The sequence below is a fragment of the Corythoichthys intestinalis genome, chromosome 16 (genome assembly GCF_030265065.1).
Source record: "Corythoichthys intestinalis isolate RoL2023-P3 chromosome 16, ASM3026506v1, whole genome shotgun sequence".
In the NCBI taxonomy this organism is placed as follows: Eukaryota; Metazoa; Chordata; class Actinopteri; order Syngnathiformes; family Syngnathidae; genus Corythoichthys; species Corythoichthys intestinalis.
Genome location: NC_080410.1, coordinates 45,336,065 through 45,360,974, shown reverse-complemented (window position 1 = coordinate 45,360,974; position 24,910 = coordinate 45,336,065). Strand labels below are relative to the sequence as shown.

The 24,910-nt window shown below is 39.2% G+C and overlaps 1 protein-coding gene across 1 annotated transcript in view; it reads right to left on the bottom strand.

The window, feature by feature from the left end:
• The window catches only part of aatka (apoptosis-associated tyrosine kinase a), a 75,797-nt gene extending 55,706 nt beyond the window's left edge, over positions 1-20,091 (bottom strand). The window contains exon 1 of the mRNA XM_057817133.1: positions 19,808-20,091. Coding sequence (XP_057673116.1) covers positions 19,808-19,889 — 82 coding nt within the window. The 5' untranslated portion in view covers positions 19,890-20,091. The remainder of the gene's footprint in view (positions 1-19,807) is intronic.
• Between the last annotated feature and the right edge of the window lie 4,819 nt (positions 20,092-24,910).

Genomic DNA, 24,910 nt, shown 5'->3' with positions numbered 1-24,910 from the left:
TTTTAATATTTCATATTCCATTTTCCACAAGACTGTTATTTGTCATAACCATACCTTTTTTTTAGCAATTGGGTATAATACTTAGATTAAAAGAATATTCATTCATTCATTTTCCATGCCGCTTTCCCTCACGAGGGTCGCGGAGGTGCTGGAGCCTATCCCAGCTAACTATGGGCAGTAGGCAGGGGACACCCCGAACTGGTTGCCAGCCAATTGCAGGGCACATGGAGACATACAACCATTCACGCACACACTCATACCTACGGACAATTTAGAGTGTTCAATCAGCCTACCATGCATGTTTTTGGGATGTGGGAGGAAACCGGAGTTCCCGGAGGAAACCCACGCAGGCACGGGGAGAACATGCAAACTCCACACAGGAAGGCCGAAGCCCTGGATTGAACCCTTGATCTCAGAACTGTGAGGCGGACGTGCTAAACACTCAGCCACCGTGCCGATTCCGTGCCGATTAAAAGAATATCCAGTAAAAATATTGGAGTAGAGAGATTGAAACAATGACATTTGCTGCCCTCGTTGTCGTATTTTCATCGTTCTGAATAATTCCCCCTCAATGGGTTGAATTCTGAATCAGATGAAATCGGGACCCTGCTGACGTCATCCCCCAGCTGGGGACGCTAGAGCACTATAATGACAGGCGGGGCTAAACGGCAGATGCAAAGACTAATTTCTAGGGCTGTCAAAATTATCGCGTTAACGGGCAGTAATTTCACGCATTTAACGCACATGCCCCGCTCAAACAGACTAAAATGACAGTACAATGTAATGTCCTCTTGTTACTTGTTTTTTGGTGTTTGGCTCCCTCTGCTGGCGATTGGGTCCAACTGATTTTATGGGTTAGTACCATGAGTGAGCATGGTGTAATTATTGACATCAACAATGGCGAGCTACTAGTTTATTTTTTGATTGAAAATTTTACATTTTATAATTTTTTAATAAAACAAAAACATTAAGAGGGGTTTTAATATAAAATTTCTATAACTTGTACTAACATTTATCTTTTAAGAACTACAAATCTTTCTATCCATGGATCGCTTTAAGAGAATGTTAATAATGTTAATGCCATCTTGTTGTTGATTTATTGTTTTAATAACAAATACAGTACTTATGTACCGTATGTTGAATGTATATATCCGTCTTGTGTCTTATCTTTCCATTCCAACAATAATTTACAGAAAAATATGGCATATTTTATAAATGGTTTGAATTGTGATTAATTACGATTAATTAATTTTTAAGCTGTAATTAACTCGATTAAAAATTTTAATCGTTTGACAGCCCTACTAATTTCTCGTCAACTGCGCTTTGCCAAATTGTTGTATATAGTCGAATCGTCCCAAAATATGATTCTAATTCACATAATAATGCTATTTAAGATTTTTTTTATGCTGTCACAGGCACTTTAAAGGGAACCTCAGACTTAAGGACTTGTAGGCTCTAATAAGCCGCAATTGTTCTTTTTTTACAAAAATATGTAAGTACAAACACATATCCTGTATTATTGCCATTGATTTAAAAATGTATGCTATTTAGTACAGCTTTTGACCTATGGAGGGCACCATGTTTTACACATGCATTGCACGCTGGGGGTGAAGACGCAGTTGTGCTGGACTGGGAGAATAGCTGTGCTGGCTACGAAGTGAAGCTAGTATGACGACTGGCATGATTTTGTCACATTCTGCTGCTGCTTTCGTTACAGAGCTGTGGGATGAGTTCCCAACGTCGTAGCTTCATCCAATTCCAGCTAATCAGCATTGTCCTTAAACCGATCCTAGGCGGCTTGTCAAGATTTTGACTTGCTGTCATTTGACAGTTTGTATTCTTGACCCCTTCATTGCGAGTTGCATCTTTGCCTTGGTTTTTCCTTTTGTTTGCCTCTCACCGCAGTTTTGTGTCTCCCTTTTCGCGATCACATTTTTTTTTTGTATGCTCAATAAACCCTTTTATGCAATCCCTATGTTATTGTTGTCTGCTTGCTTCAGCGTACACGGACTGTAAGAGATTTGTTGGTTTTCATCTGAGGACTTGTTACTGATTGCTGCTAATAGATTGATAAACAATACGCATACTACTGATGTAGAAAAAAATAACATGGTCCTTGTGGTGTTTGTTAATGTCACTAATGTCTGCATGCAGCGACAGTGCGGAGTCCACAACTGTCACTGTCACTAGACGAACACTACCGGTCATTCGCTGACACCATCCCACTTTAAAACGGATTGGACATCTACTAGTGATAAAACTCGATTCAATTCACAGCAGAAGGACTTTTGTGTGACACTAGAGGGAGCCCACGCACCACTTGTGGTATTAGTACGACACTTTTGGAATACAAGTGTACTTAAGCAAAAACAGCGACATAATTAACAGCAGCTCGGCGTCTTCCCTGATTTTTCCCCATGAATGACAGCAGATGGCAATTTGACGCCGAGCAATAATAACGCTTATTACTGTACTGGCAGGGATGCGGATTACCGGCCCGCCACATGTCAAGATCCTCTCCGTGGCCGTGCGTTCTATCCAAAATGATAATAAACCCGTTGCGGAAATGTGCTGAATTGGGAGATTAGATTGAGAGTCCCGCTGCCGCTGTTTTTCTCTGCGCACGCAACAAAAAGCCGCTCGCTGTTTATCACAATGGCAGCTGGATGGATGAGAGGAGGTTTATCCTCTGACGGGCTTCCGCGTCATTAGCGCAGCGGATATCGGCAAAAGGGCGTCATGTGAGGACAGGAGGCGGCTAACGAGAGTATTGTTTGACATGCAGCATATTGAAATACAGGTGGACTTGAGTAACAAACATTCAGGACTCACATTTTAAGCAGTTAGAAGACCTTATTGGCTGTCTTTGATGGTGAAAAAAAATAGCCGGTTCTACATTGACCACATTGTAACTTTGTCAAACTACCATATACAACACTCAAACTAATGAAACAGATCAGCAACCTTCTTCCCATTCTAATAGCTTTAGTGGTGGGTCTCCGGGGGAGGGCTGAGGTGGGGCCATCGTTTTTTTTTTTTCAGGGAGGCACATATAGACTCTTCCAAGGAGAGATTTGTGGACGTCGCTCCCTAGTGGCGGCCATTACTGGGGTGTTAACACACCTCAGTAGCAGCCCAGCGTCAGTCAATGTAAACAGTAAGGTTAGCTGCTAGGGTTACTAACTCCCTGAAAATAAGAATAAGGGACACCTAATTGGTAGTCTCCCGGCCTGATAACCATCACCTTGAGATTTTTTTTTTGTATGTGAAAAGTTATTTTTTTTAATTAATACAGCGATTGTAATATAATACTTTTACTCAAATCTGAATTAGGTGCATATTAACGGAGACCAAAAGAATCACCAGAAACAATGTGGTAAACATTAGCATTATATAGCATTTAAGGTAGCGGACCTTTGCTATGCAAGTTAGCCAATTGCAACAATGCATCAATTGGCAAACTTGCATAGCAAAAGTCCGCTAAATTAAATGCTATATAATGCTAATGTTTACAACAATGGCGTACCGCACGCAGGCTATTTTTAGACCGTGACGTCGCATCGTAAAGCGGAAGTAAAGCCGAAGTGGGACATTATAGACCCGCCCTCGCATAGACTCAACGTAAAAAGTGCTACTTTTCGCCTGTAATCTTTCAAAAACGAACATGCCGATCACGCATTGCTTTTTTGGAACTTGTAGAAACGACTCTAGACATTACGACCATGAAGGATGTTTTCTTCATACGTTCCCGGAAACCAAAAACTCGGGAGGAAAAAATGTGAAAACCGAATCAACTTGCGCGGACTTTAACACCAGCTCGGCGAATCCATTCACGTTTCATATGCAGTAAACATTATGTTGGGTTAGCATGGTCTTTCAGAGGACAAAGAGGTAAGCCATTTTTATATTTTTACTTAATTCTTTTAGCGTAACGTTGTGCCGTACTGCTTCTGTCTGACAATTAATGACCGGAAAAAAATTACAATGGTATCTGACTGCCACTGTTACCGTTTCTGTTATATATATATATATATATATATATATATATATATATATATATATATATATATATATATATATAAAACAACTTTAGTAAGGGGGAAGTGTAAATAAATCATAGGATTAAGATGTGTTATCAATGAAAACATTAAAAGTGTTCGTTGGCTGTCACTGAGTAGCATTTGCGATCGCTACACAAAGCTAACTAAATTACCCCCAGGAACGGTAAGGGACGTAGGACAACCAGAGGATATATAAGAAAGACAGGGCTGATGGTAAAGGATAGCTTGTTGAAACCGAAGAATGTCATTGTCAGTCGCGTCGATAAAAAAAAAAGCTAAAGCTCTGCTTACGTCGGCTCGTTTTTTTTTCGTCTTTTTCAGCCTTCGACACTAAAGCCATCTTTTTAACTGAACATTTTTATGTTCTTCCACATCTATGCCTGTCAATTTGGCACCAGGCACATCATTTTCGGAGAGAATTGGTAGGTTTAGCGCTGTAAACATTTCCTTCGTACACGATTTCCATTCATTTCCTATTAGGGACAAACGGTGGCTTGTCCTAGCTTTGTCCCAGCTTAGCAACGGTAGCTAATGCCATGAATATTAATGAGCGGAAGTGACGTGTTGCTTGCGGTACGCCATTGGCTAACTTGCATAGCAAAAGTCCGCTAAATTAAATGCTATATAATGCTAATGTTTACAACAATTGGCTAACTTGCATAACAAAAGTCCGCTAGCTTAAATGCTATGTAATGCTAATGATAACAACAATTGGCTAATTTGCAAAGCAAAGGTCCGCTATCTTAAATGCTATATAATGCTAATGTTTACAACAATTGGCTAACTTGCATAGCAAAAGTCCGCTAGCTTAAATCCAATATAATTCTAATGATTACAACAATTGGCTAATTTGCATAGCAAACATCTGCTAGCTTAAATGCTATATAATTCTAATGTTGACAACAATTGGCTTTCATCGCAAAAGTCCGCTAGCTTGAATGCTATATAATGCTAATGTTTACCAGATTGTTGAAATTTATTTTTATTTCTCTCGATGTCCCTTTAGGGCCGCCATACATATTTGAGTGCTGTAAGCATATAAAAAAAACTACGACTATTGGAAATGTATTTTTAATACCTTTTTTAAAAGAGCAAACATAAACTGAGACGCAGTCAAAGTCCCTCAGCAATAAGTTTCAAAATGATTACTCCAAATATAATGTGAAAATGCAAGCGAAATTGACAGAACACAAAAACATTATACAAATAGTGAAAATAAAGTACATGGAGGAGAACAAGAAAATAAATCATTTTGAACATGCTTTTTAGTCAAGCTTCACCCAGACTTATCATGATGCAAAAGCCTAGGGTTGCATAGGGACGGTAAGGACATAACACGACCAACTTTTCAGGATGCTCCAATTGTCCCCACCAACTTTTAAGCAACCTTATATGCATAATATAATGAGTTCAGTTATATAGGTCATTTATTTATTATGTTGTAATGACAGAATTGACCCTACCATTATTAAGTGAATTATTGTCATGATGTTGAAACTTACATTTACCCCTTTTCACTTGCTGAATGTGCCGACCCCCCCCCCCACCTCCTCCAAAAGCATGTTTAATTGGCTGATGACTTGACCCACCCACACACGCTCAGACTCACACAGCCCCGACAGAAATACTTAACATGTCGACAACATGCCACCTCCTTCGAAGGGGAGGGATATTAGACGTTTTTTCGACCAGCAGCAGCCACTGCAAGTAATTTATAAAGACACCAATGCTGTGGAATAATTTTGCAACTGTTAGCATAACATTAAACTGTGTGAACATGCTCACCTGCAAAATTCAAGATGAGCTGGATTGTCATTGTTTTGTCAGCTCATTGGTCAGAAAACAGGAGAGGTGGTGAAATGCATTCCCCTATGTATTCTTAAAAAGCACCAAGCCTATACAGTGATTACTCAATTATCACTGTTAACGGGAACTGACCGCGTAAAGTGAAAAACCGTGAACAAGTGTCACCCCACCATTTTTAACATACATTTTTTGTGTATATATAATATCAACAGTTTATATAAAACTGCATATGTTATTACTAGGACATTAAAGAATAGTTTGAAACATGTGAATAAAATATTGTTAATGTAAATAACATACAGTGGGGCAAATAAATATTTAGTCAACCACTAATTGTGCAAGTTGTCCCACTTGAAAATATTAGAGAGGCCTGTAATTGTCAACAGAGGTAAACCTCAACCATGAGAGACAGAATGTGAAATAAAAAACAGAAAATCACATTGTTTGATTTTTTAAAGAATTTATTTGCAAATCATGGTAGAAAACAAGTATTTGATCAATACCAAAAGTTCATCTCAATACTTTGATATGTATCCTTTGTTGACAATAACGGAGGCCAAACGTTTTCTGTAACTCTTCACAAGCTTTTCACATAATGTTGCTGGTATTTTGGCCCATTCCTCCATGCAGATCTCCTCTAGAGCAATGATGTTTTGGGGCTGTCGTTGGGCAACACGGACTTTCAACTCCCTCCTAACCCCGTGGCGTCAAAATGATAACAAGAACAGGGAGCAAAAATCCCAGAACCACACGGGGGGATCTAGTGAATGACCTAGAGAGAGCTGGGACCACAGAAACAAAGGTCAGTAACACAATGCGTAGCCAGGGACTCAAATCCTGCACTGCCAGACGTGTCCCCCTGCTGAAGAAAGTACACGTCCAGGCCCGTCTGCGGTGCGCTAGAGAGCATTTGGATTATCCAGAAGAGGACTGGGAGAATGTGTAATGGTCAGATGAAACCAAAATAGAACTTTTTGGTAGAAACACAGGTTCTCTTGTTTGGAGGAAAAAGAATACTGAATTGCACCATACCCACTGTGAAGCATGGGGGTGGAAACATCATGCTTTGGGGCTGTTTTTCTGCAAAGGGACCCGGACGACTGATCTGTGTAAAGGAAAGAATGAATGGGGCCATGTATCAACAGATTTTGATTGAAAATCTCCTTCCATCAGCAAGGGCATTGAAGATAAGACGTGGCTGGGTCTTTCAGCATGACAATGATCCCAAACACGCAGTCAGGGCAACAAAGGAGTGGCTTCGTAAGAAGCATTTCAAAGTCCTGGAGTGGCCTAGCCGGTCTCCAGGTCTCAACTCCATAGAAAATCCGTGGAGGGAGTTGAAAGTCCGTGTTTCCCAACGACAGCCCCAAAACATCACTGCTCTAGAGGAGATCTGCATGGAGGAATGGGCCAAAATACCAGCAACAGTGTGTGAAAAGCTCGTGAAGAGTTACAGAAAACGTTTGGCTTCCGTTATTGCCAACAAAGGGTACATAACAAAGTATTGAGATGAACTTTTGGTATTGACCAAATACTTATTTTCCACCATCATTTGGAAATAAATTATTTAAAAATCAAACAATGTTATTTTCTGTTTTTTTCCCCACATTCTGTTTCTCATGGTTGAGGTTTAACCATGTTGACAATTACAGGCCTCGCTAATATTTTCAAGTGGGAGAACTTGCACAATTAGTGGTTGACTAAATACTTATTTACCCCACTGTTTCTACATAATACGCACTGTACATTTATTCTCACTTCATCTCATATGATTTGTGTGCATGTGTGTAAGTGTACATACATATATAAATGTAAATAAAATGTACATAAATGTATTTTTAGAACTCTTTATATTACGCTGACGGACTTCCAGAGTATGACTCTCGCGACATAAACATGTCATTTGTTCAACCCTTTCAATTTGAACCCGAGAGGAACATTAATGAGCATGACAGCACTCTCGATATTTCACAAAACGAGCAGCAAAAGCAAAATGAACAGGAAAGACGAGACGAGAGTAGGAAAAAAACAGTGTTCTGTCAAAATGTGCGACACCGCGAGACATCTATAAGAGGCGAATTTGACACCCAAAGTACTACCGTGCGCTTTCAGCTTGTTTTGTTTAGATGCATACAGACAGAACATACTAAAGATGCCTTAAGAAAATATATTAACGTAGTAATATTTAAATGAGGGTGGTTTAAATATGCTACGTGACTAATGTGGTCAACAGATCAACAATCTGCTTTAAAGCTACCACAAGAAAACCCAATGATTATAAATATGAGAGGGAAACACATGCAAAAAGTATTTTGAGGCAATGAAAATGTAATAAAAGACTCAATAAAAACACAAATGTTTAGTACTCGCTGCTTTTAACCGATGTGCGCATGTGTTGGACGTCTCGCCACGTAGAAGTAATTGCAGTAAGTTCGTCTAGTGACAGTGACAAACTATGTCATCACCCCGAGCGTCCATTGCGCGCATAAAACATGGCGCCCTCTGTAGGTCAAAACACGTAATCAATTTTAGAGCTTTTTAAACCAATGGCAATATTTTATGTGTTTCTAATAACATTTTAGTAAAAGAGAACAATTCTGGCTTATTAGAGCCTATAAGTCTTTTAAGTCTGAGGTTCCCTTTAAAAACACAGTGGGCGTGAAAGTTGAGCAGCGAAGTAGCAAGGGATCACTCTGTCTGAAAACGAGTGCCTGCGTGAACGTACCTTTAAGAAGAGGGGCTTGGATGGTGTAGCATGTGAAGTTAGCGAATACGACAGCAGCTTTACATGAGTGTACTTTTTGTATTTTCACCTCCTTTCCCCTATTGCAAGGGCATCACAGTGTTTGTACCAGAATCTACGAACTATGAGGCGGCCATGTTCACCACTTTTACCCCCATTTGACGGCTAGAAATAGCATCACACAACGTTGCAAAGCCAGGTCATCACCAAGCATAGAAATAAATGGCTTCCCCCTGCGCTGCCAAACGTTTTTCATCCACAACTTGCACCCCCCCAGAGGCAGGCTTATGTAACTAAAGTGCTTGTTGTTGCACATGCGGACATAAATAATCAAACAGTCAGGACTCGCTGTTAACATCTCAACGGCATTTTGTTTGCCATCCCCCCTTCAAGTAACGCACCCCCTCCCCGCTTCTGCCGAGAGCTCTCCGTGGTGCTGAAACAGCGGCGGGCCAGGTGCTGACGGTGGGAGGGCGCCTGGGATGGATGACAGCTTATGTAATAGCATGCAGTGTCATTGTGTCTTTCCTAGGCGTGCACAGGTAGGGCACGCATTGTTCTCAGGCAGACATACCAGACATAGTTGCCAGTAGTGATGTAATATATTTAAGACGTGATATATCACAATACCCGATTAGCGCCCAAAAGGTTATCGATATGCTCCCACCAAGAATCGATATATCATTTTAAAAAGGTGTCACTATCCCAAAAAAACAAAAAAAAAACAAAACAAAAAAACAATTAGAATAGCACCTGTGTAACATCACATGTGCATACGACTCATCACTTAGATTCCTTTATACCGTAATACCACAACAACAGGGGGCTCACAACTATAGTAACAGCAGTTTGACATAAATATTTTACAATTAAGTTCGAGTGATGACGTCACGCAGCCTCCCATTTATTGCGAAATGGACCCAAAATTGTGTCATTCGTTTATGCTACGTTTGTACTAATTTGTGCTGTAACAATTTTCGTTTGTGCTGCTATCGTTTTATAGATATTGTGATGTTAATTTCGAGTGGTGACGTCAATCGCAGCCCCTCCAACGCGGCTGGCGGTGTGTACCAACTCTCTCAATGATAGAGGGGTGTCCCAACAACGAGCACAAACTAATTTATACAAACAAAATTAATATCTCAAGCCCTCCATTTATTGCAAAATGAAGCCGAATGGGTGCAATTTGTTTGTGCGACGTTTGAGCTAGTTGTTGGGACACACCTCTATTATTGAGAGAGTTGGTATGTGCCGTCAACAACGGGAGTTAGATTCGGAAAAGCTGTGAGTGACGTCATCACTCGAAATTAATATCTATAAAACAATAGCAGCACAAACTAGCACAAACGTAGCATAAACAAACGGCACCATTTTGGTCCATTCTGCAATAAATGGGGGGTTGCGTGGCGTCATCACTCCAAATGAATATGTCAATATCTCATAAACGATAGCGGCACAAATAAAATATTTTACAGCAAAACCAGCACAATCATAGCACAAACAATTTGACACCATTTTTAGCCATTTTTACTCTAAATGGGGGGCTGGTTGACCTTTGCCTGGAACACCAGACTCACCGCTGTTCCAGCGATAGAGTCTGGCGACCGTTCCACGGATCAAAATCCCAGGGCGGAGCAAGCCACAGCAAACAGACAGCGGAGTGGACCAATCAGCGATGGGCGGACGTGACGTTGGTAAAGCGACAAGAAACAAAAAAGCGAGGTAGACCATTTTCTTTTAAAACAAATGCTTCCACTACTGTCAGTTGCTGGGGTTTTAGCGACTCGATTTGTTTTTGGTCATTTCAAACTGAATTTAACGCGGATTGGAACATACAGTGTATCACAAAAGTGAGTACACCCCTCGAATTTCTGCAGATATTTAAGTATAGACCCTACCCACGTGACGTCACAACTCCGCTCTCCTGAATGGTATCGCCCACTTGTCCGTGAAAACATAGTGTTAACCTGTTACGGCTACGTACATTTCTCCTATTTACGGCGTGTTTTTCTGCTCCTTAACATTAATAATCAAAATGGTGAAGGCGTGTGTGGCTGTTGGTTGCACTAACAGAGAAGATGGAAGGAGAGACTTGAAGTTTTACCGTATTCCGAGGGATCCAAAGAGGAGAGCGAAATGGACGGCTGCAATTCGACGTGAAAACTGGGCACCAAAAAATCACCACAGACTATGTAGTAGTCATTTTATATCCGGTAAGATGCATTTAAGATATACTTAGAGGGTTTTGGGCTGACAAATAACCACAATTAAGATCATTGCGAGGCTAATCGCCGACAACATACGACGTAGTACGACATAGTTTCAAATTCAAGATGTTTGTGACTTCCCTTTCTTCCACCATCGTTATTTTTTGAATAATATTTAGCTGGTACCAAGTGAAAGAAACTGGCCTCGTCTACGGGGCTGACAAATAACCACAATTAAGATCATTGCGAGGCTAATCGCCGACAACATACGACGTAGTACGACATAGTTTCAAATTCAAGATGTTTGTGACTTCCCTTTCTTCCACCATCGTTATTTTTTAAATAATAATTAGCTGATACCAAGTGAAAGAAACTGGCCTCGTCTACGGGGCTGACAAATAACCACAATTAAGATCATTGCTAGGCTAATCGCCGACAACATACGCGTATGTATGTAGTGAGAGTGCTATCGCAAAACCATATAAACATTAAAAGCCTTAACTCCATTGACAAATGACATGAAATACATTAGACTTGACAGTGGATGTTAGCAATAACAAAAGATTTTGAATTGAAAATTTCGTAACTCACCTTTCCAAGCACAAGATAGATTCCTGCCGAATTTTCGTGGACAAGGACCTGTTTCACCCAACCAGCAACGAAGTATTTATAAGCCTCCAAGCTCTTGAAGTTTTTCAAATTTTCGTGAGAAAAGGCTGATTTTGTGTGGACAAGAAAATTGTAAATATCAGCGTAGCAGATGTCAGGCAGACAGGGCGAAGACAGTGGGTCGAAAAACATCGATTTGGGCATCAAATATGGATCTGGCGACTGTATAGAACGAAGCTTTTCCACATAACGCCTTGTATGCAACACGTCCAGTGAGTTTACGGCATCAGAAAGCACCGGGTCTTCCATGAAATGCATTTTAAATTCCTCGATCAATTGAAAACAATGCTAATACAGAGACAAAATGACGGACAAGTGGGCGGAACCACACAGCGAGCACGTGGTTTTGTGACGTCGGTGGGTAGGGTATATAGCTTTTCATGGGACAACATTGACAAAATGACACTTTGACACAATGAAAAGTAGTCTGTGTGCAGCTTATATAATAGAGTTAATTTATGTTCACCTCAAAATAACTCAAAATATAGCCAATAATATTTAAACCCCTGGCAACAAAAGTGAGTACACCACATAGAAACTACGTACATCCCTAAATGTCCAAATTGAGTACTGCTTGTCATTTTCCCTCCAAAATTTAATGTGACTCGTTACAGGAGTGCTGTCAGCATTGCTGCAGAGATTGAAAAGGAAGGGGGTCAGCCTGTTAGTGCTTAGACCACACGCCGCACTCTACATCAAATTGGTGTGCATGGCTGTCACTAAGCCTGTCGCAATATGCAATAATTCCATTCAGGTCTGGCAAAAAAAAAAAAGCGCCGGAGCCAATCGTTCCCATTATATCCTATTGTTCAACGTATACCGGCCACGTCAGTGCTTCTGATTGACTGTGGACCATCTCCGGGGAACCGTTGTTGTTGAGGTGTGAGCGCTCCCGTCAGGGGTGACATTTCACGCGGGGCGGTTATTTTTCGGCACAACGCCGGATATTTACAACGAAGTCCGTCAAAACATTGTTACCGACTTGGCTGCTACGAACAACCTCGCTTTGACAACCGACAGCTGAATGGAAATGATGAACATTCACTGGCAAATTAAGAGCTCTGTGCTTCAAACTCATCCTGTTTATGAAAGTCGATTGTCATATGCTGGTGTTGTGCAGTAATGAGCAGATGTGACTTCAGCGGCGTTTGCTAGCTTTATTAATGCGCGCACACACTAGATATCATGAAATAGCAAACTAGATGTGCTACGTTCCATGCCATTGGCTACGTGAGCCCAGAGTGATTATGGGACACGTAGTCCATATACTACATCGATGAATTCTAAACTGTCATGACTGAATGGAAGTTAGGAAGGCCAAATCAATCCATACCAGTGACTATAGGTAATGTTGCAAATATTGTTAATCCAGTACGTGACACAGATGGATTCGGACCATAAATAGGTTGTCTTGCTCATGCCGTAAACCTAGCTGCTATTAGAGCTGTAGCAATCAACAGTGTGACCCGCCTCACTTTACAAACAGTAAAAATTGTTCTCAGCACATTTATACAAAACTTTTTCAGATCAGCAAGAAGTAAGCACATAAATATTATGCACTAAAATGCATGTTTATATGATGGCAATTTAATTTTTGCTCGTTAGCAAAAAAAAAAAAAAATTATTTTCCTTTTTTTTCTCCAGAGCATTAAATGTATTGAATCGGATCGAAAAGTGTTTCCCCTGTATCGGAAATCGTACCGAACCGTGACTCAACTGTATCGTTGCATCCCTATAGAACACCATTGCAGAAGCTATGAGGGGAAAAGTTTTCATTTGCCTAAATGCTTAAGTTATTAAGTGCATTTTTTTTTCTTTCTTGAAAAACACATTTTATTTATGCTGTGTTTCTGTGCGGTATTAATATTGTTGTCTTTTACTTAAGAGGCATGGTCTATTGTTTATAGTTGTGATTTCTTAAAAAGTATTTTTAGATTTAAGAGTAAATATTTATCGCGTTTAAATGGGTGTACTTGATCTATTAATATATACTGTATTCTCACTGTGTTATTGTAAATTGGTTTAAAAAAAAAAATTGGGGGGCGCAATAATATCGCATATCGCATTAATTTATGAGATAAATTATCCCACACTAAAATTTGTTATCGCGACAGGCCTAGCTGTCACCCCAGGAGGAAGCCTGTTCTGAAGACGGTACACAAGAATGCCTGCAAACAGTTTGCTGAAGACATGTCAGCAAAGCACATGGATTACTGGAACCATGTCCTATGGTCTGATGAGACGGGCGGGCTTTCTTGGGTACCGTCTTCAAAAGAGGCTTGCTCCTGGGGTGACAGCCATGCACACCAATAGAAGTGGAAGGGATGGCAGCGAATGTTCGTTCATTCGCTTCTTCAAACAGATTGGACATCTACTAGTCTCATTCCAATTCACTAATATACTGTCATTTTTTTCAATTACCGCTTTGAGTTAAGTTAAAAGACAATCATTCACATACTAGTAATTAACTAACTTCCCAGTCCAAATAGATTGTAGGACATGCAGTGTATTTAGCATCCACAATTGTAATTTAGTTGGGTGTTTTCAACGCTTTATAATGCCTTGTTGTCATGCTTTTTTTTTTTCTCGTGTTTATCTGGCATTGAAGTCAAAATCATTGATCAGTACAGCACAGGTAAAAACTTGAAAGTTGAAACCGTTCCAGCCGCCATTTTTATGCTCAGCACACAGGGCAAGGCCTGTCTCTCTTTTTCCTCTCTCTGTCCTGTTTACACTTTAATTCTGCAGCACCTTCTTGACCATCCCACACACACACACCAGGTAAACATCGAGCATGTACTCGCCAACACACCTGACATTGCATTTACATGCCCCGCGGGGATGCTTTGTAGGACAACTACTTGTTATCAAGATGCCATTCATCCATCAGCCTGCATGTTAAAACTCCTTGACGACTGACATTGCCATCCATCTCATTAGCGAGTTTTTTTTTTTTTAAATTTCTTTTTTTTTTAATGTATTTTCCCTTCAGGCATGACAAATCCAAACAAACATACAGCATTTATATGTGTTTACAATGAATTCAACCCGAAAAGAAAAGTGCTGACGGGAGAAGCCGAAGCTTATTGAAACGCGTCCCCAGTATACCATATAGGACGCAGAAAATATCGAATATCAATTTTTGACATTCAGATTTCGTAAAGATTACAAGTTTTTTTGTTTTTTTTTTGGTCTAAGGTTCACTGGCCAATCACAAGTCATGGACGAACAATCAGGATAATTTCTTTTTTTAAACCCTTAATAGGGCCTCGTTTCATAGTATATTTTCTCCTATTTAATTTTTTAGCTTAGTTTTTTGTTTTAAATTGAATTAAATAACAATCAAGGGGGGAAAAAAATCTCTTTTTTTTTCAATATATAAATTAAAAAGTTAAAACTGAAATTTTTCTATTTATTAACTAGAAGGATTCATTATTTCTTATTATAATTAAATATCAAAAAGGGAATTTTTAAAAATGTTATGTGTGATTAATGCAGTTTTATTTATTTATCCAATTTGAGTGTTTTTCGGGGCCATATCCATTGTTTTTTTTTAATTAACGTTTTAACAATTACTCTTTTTATTTATACGTGTATGGCGGAAAACGCAGACAAGACTGAAAAAGCAGTTTCTGCTCTAGCACTCCTCTTTAAAAGAAACTGGTGTATTTTAAGCTAAAACAAAAGTTGTTTTTGATAGAACAATATGTCTATATGCTGCCATAGCAGACTCATGGCGCATTAAGCCCCCGAACTATTTTTAATTAGTCCGTTTTACCCTGGAAACCCCCACTTACACACGTCGCGCAACTGCTTTTGTTTCAACCTAGCCACAAACAGGTAATTAATTAGGGCCCGAGCACTAAGCGTGCGAAGGCCCTATTGTTTTGCAAAGGATTTTTTTTTTTTTTTTCAGGGCAAATGAAAATGGCCAATTTGGAGGCCTGAACATGCACGAAAAGTCACCAAAATTTGCTTATACCTGCGGAAAATTGTAAATTTTGATAATTTTGTGACGTTGCAAAAAAATGTAACAAAATGGCTCAGTGGCGCCCCCTTGAAATATTTAAATTGGCCTATAACATTAGGGTTTGTCAGCGTAGAGCGATGAAATTTGGGGAGTCTATACCTTGTCCAAAACCGCTCCAAAAAAGCATTTACACCCATATTCCAAACCCAACAGGAAATCGGTTATTTTGGATCGAATATGAAATTTTTATCGATTTACAGGGTGCACATTTGAGACCTTTTCGTCGAGGGAGTTAGTTGGATCATCTTCAAAATTGGTGAAACTGTTCAGGAGACATATGAGATCTTAAGCTTTTAAAATGGTGCGTTTTCATTCACGGGTCTGACCTGGGCGTGGTGCCAAAGTCGGCCATTTTTTCGGCAAAATGACAAATTCAGTAAATGACTAATAGTTCCATGACACAACGTTCAATCTTTTTCATATCTGGCAAGTATGTGCGGTATCCCACCCTTAACACGAGTGCATTGAAATATTACCCATTAGGCCTAGCGCCCCCTAGTGAGAACAGGAAATGCCTTTTTTTACGAGACAGGTTCCTTCTCCAAGGGAAAAAAATCTGTTGACCTCAAACCTGCATCAGGGGAGCCTTAAGACCTGTGTTCAGGTGCCTGATGAAAAATATTGAGGTTTCATTGAAGCGGAGGGGTCCAAACATGAAAGTGAAAATAACCGTCAACAATTTGTCTCGCAAAATACTTTGAACAGTCATAACTCAGCAGATATACAACATATCTGCGCCAAACTTTCTGTGCTTGTTGAGAGTCATACCCTGAAGGGTCTTGTAGGGGTCATTTGCATCAACTCTATAGTGCCAACTAGTGGCGACAGAAAGGAGTTTTAAAACAGGCCTTTCCTATTGGGTTTTTTCAACGTAGAGCAATGAAATTTGGGTAGTCCTTACCTTAGGCAAAACTGCTCCAAAAAGTCTCTTGCACCCATTTTCCAAATCCAACAGAAAATCGGGTATTTTGGATCGAATGTGAAATTTTTATCCATTTGTAGTATAGTTTACATTTGGAGGCCTGAACATGCACGAAAACTCACCAAATTTTGCACATGCATGCGGCTTTGGGTGGATTTCGATAATCTTGCGACATTACAAAAAAATGTAACAAAATGGCTCAGTGGCGCCCCCTTGTATTTTTCAAAAAGGCGTTTCCTATTAGGTTTTTTTAACACAGAGCAATGAAATTTGGGGAGTCAATACCTTGTGCAAAACTGCTCCAAAAAGTCTCTTGAACCCGTATTCAAAACCCAACAGGAAATCGGGTATTTTGGATCGAATGTGAAATTTTTATCAATTAACAGGGTGCACATTTGAGACCTTGTCAAAGAGGGAGTTAGTTGGATCATCTTCAAAATTGGTGAGACTATTCAGGAGACATAGGAGATCTAAAATTTTCAAAATGGTGTGTTTTCATTCACGGGTCTGACCTGGGCGTGGTGACAAATTCAGTAAAAGACTAATAGCTCCTTGACACAACGTTCAATCTTTTTCATATCTGACATGTATGTGCGGGATCCCACCCTTAACACGAGTGCAATGAAACATTACCCATTAAGCCTAGCGCCCCCTAGTGGGAACAGGAAATGCCTTTTTTTTTACTAAACAGGCTCCTCCTCCAAGGAAAAAAATATATTCACCTGAAACCTGCATCAGGGGAGACATAAGACATGTGTTCAGGTGCCTGATGAAAAATACTGAGGTTTAGTTGAAGCAGAAGAGTCCAACAGGAGAAGTGAAAATGACTGAAGCCATTTCGTCTCACCACAAGCTTTGAACAGTCATAACTTCTACAACATATCTGCGCCAAACATCTCGTGCTTGTTGAGTCATACTCTGAAGGGTCCTGTAGGGGTCATTTGCATCAACCCTATAGCGCCAACTAGTGGCAATAGAAAGTAACTCATTTTTCTAATATATGTCCAGTTCTTTTCAGGTTGGTCATTGTAGTTTCAAGACCTTTTGAAATACTTATTTTACGGCCCATGTCCACATGTCTCTGTCTGTTGCCGTGACGACCCTTTATTCGCTCCTTTTTTGTAGTAGTCTCTCCAATAGGGGTGTTTATCTCTTAGGTGTGTGAATGTAAAGAGGCAACTTTCGAGCATGTTAGGTTCTAATGAGATGATTAGAGAGGACGATCTGCCACCACCCTGACCTGCACACTGTCCGAGTTGCGTGACGTCCGAGTTGCGCTAGATTGCGAGGGCCCGTTCAGTCCTGTTTGCAGGCCTAGTTATATTTATTATTCAATATTTCTGTCATTTTTAGCTTAGAATCATTAATTAATTTCTAATATTTCGCTAAAAAAAAAGCGACTTTAAAAAATGTATCACTCGCATATTTGAAACTTTTAAACAAATTACGTCACAATGAAAAAAATGGTGTCTGTAAAAATGTCACGGATATCCACCTCATAACTACTCATAACTCATAACTTTATTGTATTTTTTTTGTTGCTGTCGCATTTTCTCCGATATGTTGGATGATGAATAATCAAATCAAACAAAGGAAAATTGAAACAAACGTTTAAAAGGGTAAATATATGAAAAAGAACATCTCGGCCACTCCTTGATGTCTGCGATTTCTGCATGGCGACCCTTGTTATATTACCATGTTTCACCCATAAAATCCCCCAAAAATCCAGTTGTGGCCATTTACACTCGGTGATACATGCTACATTGAGTTTTTGGATCGAAACAAGGCAAGTGCGCGATAATATCTCGTTAAAGTCATAGCATCTTTAATTCTGCTCTCGCGTGCTCTCACCTCCAGTTAGGGTTTTGCTGTTTAAAATATACAGTATATATGGCGGAAAACACTCAGGTGACTTGAAGTTCCGCTCTGAGACCCTCAGTTTTGCCATTTTTCAAAATTGTCCAATATGCTCGTTTGATACATTATTGGAAAGCTTAAAATCTCCATTTTCTGAGGGAAGTAAATTTTGAACAGGAGGGCATTTTTTTAAAACAGTAAAACCGTATCTGGAGGTGAGAGCACGTGAGAGCAGAATTACAGACGCCATGATTTTAACGAGATATTATCGCATACTTACCTTGTACCGATCGAAAAACTCCATGTAGTATGTATCACTGAGTGTCAAGACACAGCTGTGAATGACCACAGCTGTGTTTTGGGGGGTGAAACATGGGAATATCACAAGGGTCGCGATGCAGAAATCGCAGATATCAAGGAGTAGTCGAGTCGTTTTTTTTCCCTCATTTTTCTTTGTTTGGATCGATTATTTATCATCTAACACATCAGAAAAATGCGACAGTAACCAAAAAAATACAGTTAAGCGATAAAGTTATGAGGCAGATATCCGTGGCTTTTTTACAGACGCCATTTTTTTCCATTGTGACATCATTTGTTTAAAAGTTTAAAATATGCGAGTGAATAATTCTTTTAAAGACTTTTTTTTTTTTTTTTTTTTCAAAAAACGAAATATTAGACATCAATTAATAATTCTGGGCTAAAAATGACAGAGATTGTGAATAAGAAATATAATTAATTACCTTCGTTTTATGGCTGGGTTTAAACAAAAGCGATTGAGCGACGTCTGTAAACGGGGGTTTCCAGGGTAGAATGGACAAATTAAAAATAGTTTGGGGGTTTAATGCGCCATAAATCTGCTATGGCAGCATATGGACGTATTGTTCCATCAAACACAACAGTTGTTTTGGCTTAAAATACAGCAGTTTCTTTTAAAGAGGAGCGCAAGAGCAGAAACTGCTTTTTCAGTCTCATCTGTTTTCCACCATATATATATATATATATATATATATATATATATATATATATATATATATATATAGAGAGAGAGAGAGAGAGTAGTTTACCAATGCATAGTGACACCATCTGAAGCAAAATCATGTTTTAGGACTTAGCTGGTCTGTTGGTTCAGTTTGACTCTTCTCACTATCCTTCACCTCTGCTTATCGAAATTTTAAATGGCCTGCCACTCCGGACCTTAACCTGAACTACATATTATGTTCCTCACAGTGGAAACTGACAGCTTAAATTTCTGTGACAACTTGTGTTATACATAATATTAATTAAAGGAAAAAAATGACCCAAAATGTGCTGTCCATGTCTGTGGACGCCATGTTTTAAATGACCAAAAGTAATCACATGTCCTACGAAAGGTTTATTGAGATAACATTCATGTGTTTTGAATGGAAGCTGGAAAGGGCAACCTCAGGACAGGCACCGAACCCAAACCTTTCGAGCACAAGGCATAGGTTCTAACCACAAGATGTGCGCTAAACGGTCACGTTTGACTCTTACCTGTGTCAAAGTGTGAGCTGAAGGCAAAACTGGGATTGAAAAACGCTGACGACATGACAGTCACGTGCAGGGCAAAGAGCATCCTCCCCCCGGAGATGCAAAACAGCCGCAAATGATTCTTTAGGAAAATGTCAAGACTGATCGTTAAATGAAAAAATGAAGCTGATTCAAGGTCCAGCTTCTTTGGAGGAGGTGCGCAGAAGGATTTTCTCCATTAGAGATGTGGAAGTAGACGTGGACACTCATATTCGCGTCGGCACATCTGTATGGTTCACTGTAGTCCTTTTTCCCCTTTTACGGCGCACCTGATCGTCAATGTGATCTCTTCAACAGCAACCGCATCTAATTGTAGAGAAATCCCCTAAAGTCAGGTCAAGTCTATCTTATTTCCCCGTGTAATGACGCGTCCTGACTGTATTCATTTTAAAAATGACAACAATAATTAAAAAGGACCAACGATGCTGGTTTGCTTGGCAGCGAAACGTTCTGCGCCAGTATCAAGCTAGCGTAGTTACTCGACTCCATCGGCGGGGAGAGCTTTCAAAATAAAAGAGCAACAGACAGCAAGTGAAGCAACTGCTTTTATTTCGGCCACGGATAGTGGTGGGGCTGTTCGGGTAGCTTCCCGAATGAGAGGCAAGTAGGCCGGCGCAGCTTTTGGCTGGAGGAATCCTGCTTGCGGTCGTTGTTCGTGTGGGATTTCGTTTCTCGAGGCATGCGGAAGTCATGATATCCCGTGTCGCACAGCGGCAAAGTTGTGCTGCTGCTGCTGTTGTGGGAGCCCATGCCAAACGCTCCAGGTGTGGGTAATTATATTATTTGGATGATTAAAAGCCCCCAGGACAGCGGTCCCCAAACTGCGGCCCGCGGACCGGATACGGCCCGCCTCCACATTTGGTCAGGGCCCTTGAACAACCCCCCCCCCCCCCCCCCCCCCCAATAGTGTTATTTATTTCCTGGCTTTTTTTCTGTGAAGAACCCAGAGAGGGTTATTTGGTTATTATCGATTTAATTAATGGTGTTATTATTATTTATTATATTATATTTTTAATAGTGTTATTATTAGGGCTGTCAAAATTATTGCGTTAACGGGCGTTAATTAATTTCTTTAATTAATCACGTTAAAATATTTGAATGTTAATAATGTCAATGCCATCTTGTTGATTTATTGTTATAATAAACAAATAATCTTTATGTACTGTATGTTGAATGTATATATCCATCTTGTGTCTTATCTTTCCATTCCAACAATAATATACAGAAAAATATGGCATATTTTATAGATAGTTTGTTTTTGCGATTAATTGCGATTAATTACGATTAATTAATTTTTAAGCTGTAATTAACTCGATTAAAAATTTTAATCGTTTGACAGCCCTAGGTATTACTATTTATTATATTATATTATATTGTCAAACGATTATAAATTTTAATTGAGTTAATCACAGCTTAAAAATGAATTAATCTTAATTAATCGCAATTCAAACCATCTATAAAATATGCCATATTTTTCTGTGAATTATTGTTGGAATGGAAAGATAAGAAAGAAGACGGATAGGTATATATTCAACATACAGTACATAAGTACTGTATTTGTTTATTATAACAATAACTCAACAAGATAGCAATAACATTATAAACTGTTAAAGTGATCCATGGATAGAAAGACTTGTAGTTCTTAAAAGATAAATGTTAGTACAAGTTATAGAAATTGTATATTAAAACCCCTCTTAATGTTTTCGTTTTAATAAAATTTGTAAAACTTTCAATAAAATAATAAACTAGTAGCTCGCCATTCTTGATGTCAATAATTACACAATGGTGCTGAAACCCATAAAATCATTTGCACCCAAGCACCAGCAGAGGGCAACAAAACACCCAAAAACACAAGTAACAAGTGCACATGACACTGTGCTGTCATTTTAATCTGTTTGAGCGGGGCATGTGCGTTAAATGCGTCAAATATTTTAACGTGATTAATTTAAAAAATTAGTTACCGCCCGTTAACGCGATAATTTTGACAGCCCTATATATTATATTGTATTATATTTTTTATTTTTTATTTTTTATTTTTTATTTACTTTTGTTCCGTGAAGAATCCAGAAAGGGTTATTTGATTGTGGCTTTCTGAAAAACAATACATTTTTACATTTAGGCACTCCTGCAATTGTCACACCTTTTCTGTTGCAAACTGACCCCGGTGCCTCATCAGAGAAGGGAAAAGTTATGTGGCCCTCACATGAAAAAGTTTGGGGACCACTGCCCCAGGAGATGTACATGATGTTAGTGAACGTAGCGTACAAGTACAAAACTTCACAAACAGCCAACAAAGACTGATAATTTATTCATTATTATTATTGTTATTATTGTTGTTCCAGTCTGTTTTTTAAATACAGAAGAACAACAGGGGAAAAAATGGCAACAATTGCAAGTTACTTGGTAGATGGAAGCATCAAAGAATGGCGTCTGTTTTTAAAGTGCCTGTGACGCCATAAAAAAAATTTACAAACTGCATTATTATGTGAATTAAAATCATATTTTAACACGATTCGACTATATACACAAATTTGGCAAACTGCAGATGACGAGAAATGAGTTTTTCAATCTGCCGTTTAGCTAGTCCTGTCATTACGGCGCTCTGGCGCCGCCATCTTGATGAAGACGATTGCAACTGATTTAGAATTCAGCTCAGTGGAAGAGGAAGATTCAGAATGAGGAAAATGCGACAGATCTCAGCAAAATGTCATCTTTGTTTTTATCTCTCTACTCCAATATTTTTACAGCATATTCTTTTTATCCTAGTATTTCTCCCCAATTGCTAAATCAATTGTACGGTCATGACAAATAACAGTCTTGCGCTAAATGGAATATGAAATATTAAAAATGCATTTATTCAGTTCGACATTTTTGGTAAAATATTTTGTGGACTGATGAAACCAAAGTTGAATTGTTTTGGAGTAACACACAACGTCATGTGTGGAGGAAAAATGGAACAGCTCACCAACATCAACACCTCATCCCCACCGTGAAGCATGGTGGAGGGAACATCATGATTTGGGGCTGTTTTGCTGCCTCTGGGTCTGGACAACTTGCGATCATTAATGGAAGAATGAATTCAAAAGTTTATCAGGATGTTTTGGGAAGAAAACCTGAGGCTGTGTATCAGACAGTTAAAGCTAAAAAGAGGAGGGTGCTGCAACAAGACAATGATCAAAAACACATTAGAAGAACAAAATAAACGTTCTGGAGTGGCCAAATCAAAGTCCAGACTTGAACTGCATTGAGATGCTGTGGCATGACCTAAAGACAGCGATTTATGCCAGACATCCCAGGAATCTGACTGAACTACAACAGTTTTGTAGAGAAAATTGGGCCAAGATCAGTCCTGATCGATATGCCAGAGCAAGGGCGTAGGTTTGCATAGGGACGGTAAGGACATAACACTACCAACTTTTCAGGATGCTTAAATTGTCCCCACCAACTTTTATGCAACCTTATTTGCATTATATAATAACTTCAATTATATAGATAATTTAAATTGTCTTCCCATGTTGTAAGGACAGAATTAACCCTGCCATTATTCAGTGAATTATGGTACTTTCAATATGTTCTGACTTACATTTACCCCTCTTCACCTGATGAATGTGCTCGTCCACCCCCCCCCCCCCCCACACACACACACAAACGCAAGTTTGATTGGCTGATGACTTGACATTTTCACACGTTCACAGTAGGGCTGCAGCTATCGATTATTTTAGTAGTCGATTAATCGGTGAACCATTAGTTCGAATAATCGAGTAATCGGATAAGGATCATGAAAAATTAAATCACCTGAGCTGAGCCTCAAACGGTATAAAAAATAAATAAAGGAGGATCTATGTACAACAAAAGAACAATTGGCTAACTTAGATAGCAAAGGACCGCTAGTTCAAATGCTATAAAATGCTAAGTTTTCAACAATGCTCTTAACAAATGGTTCAGACACATATTCCAACAAAAATAGGCTAAATATACCTATAAACTAAATTACAAATGCATTAAAAAAAAAATTTGCTCAAACAAAAACCTAGCTTATGTTGGTCTTCACAGGGAGCACCTGGATTCAGCCATGTGAAAAGAGGGAGACTAGAAGGCAGTGTATCCACCCAAAATCAATAAAACTAAATGCAAACACTTTCAAAATAAACCATTACAACACCACTTTAATTAAACGAATACTCGAAGCAGCAAAATTTAATTAGAATCTTTTTTTTTAATCGAATACTCGAGTTAATCGATTATTCGTTGCAGCACTAGTTCACAGCCGGTGTTCTGTCAAAATTTTCACCCTGATACTGTTTTGCTCCCGAAGCTTTTGTGGTGGTGAAGAAGCACTCTTTTACATTCAGTTGGACTCTCAAAGTTATCCAAAGGCGCTAAATAAACAAGAGATTATTAGATTAATAATAAGTAACTCTACCGATTTCACCAATGAGACGTTGCAAAAATAATCACATGAGTCCATTATACCAATCAGACGCAAGCTTGCCGTTCTAGCTTCACGCCAGCCTGCTGAATCATGTGGTGTATTTAGCACCGTAAAAAATGAAGTATTGACTCGAAAGTGCGGATTTCAACCTCTCTCCCAGTTTTTATTTGGCACTGATTGAAAACCGGATATACAGTGGGGCAAATAAGTATTTAGTCAACCACTAATTGTGCTAGTTCTCCGACTTGAAAATATTAGACAGGCCTGTAATTGTCAACATGGGTAAACCTCAACCATGAGAGACAGAATGTGAAAAAAAAAAAAACAGAAAATCACATTGTTTGATTTTTAAAGAATTTATTTGCAAATCATGATGGAAAATAAGTATTTGGTCAATACCAAAAATTCATCTCAATACTTTGTTATGTACCCTTTGTTGGCAATAACGGAGGCCAAACGTTTTCTCAAACTTCACAAGGTTTTCACACACTGTTGCTGGTATTTTGGCCCTTCCCTCCATGCAGATCTCCTCTAGAGCAGTGATGTTTTGGGGCTGTCGTTGGGCAACACGGACTTTCAACTCCCTCCACAGATTTTCTATGGGGTTGAGATCTGGAGACTGGCTAGGCCACTCC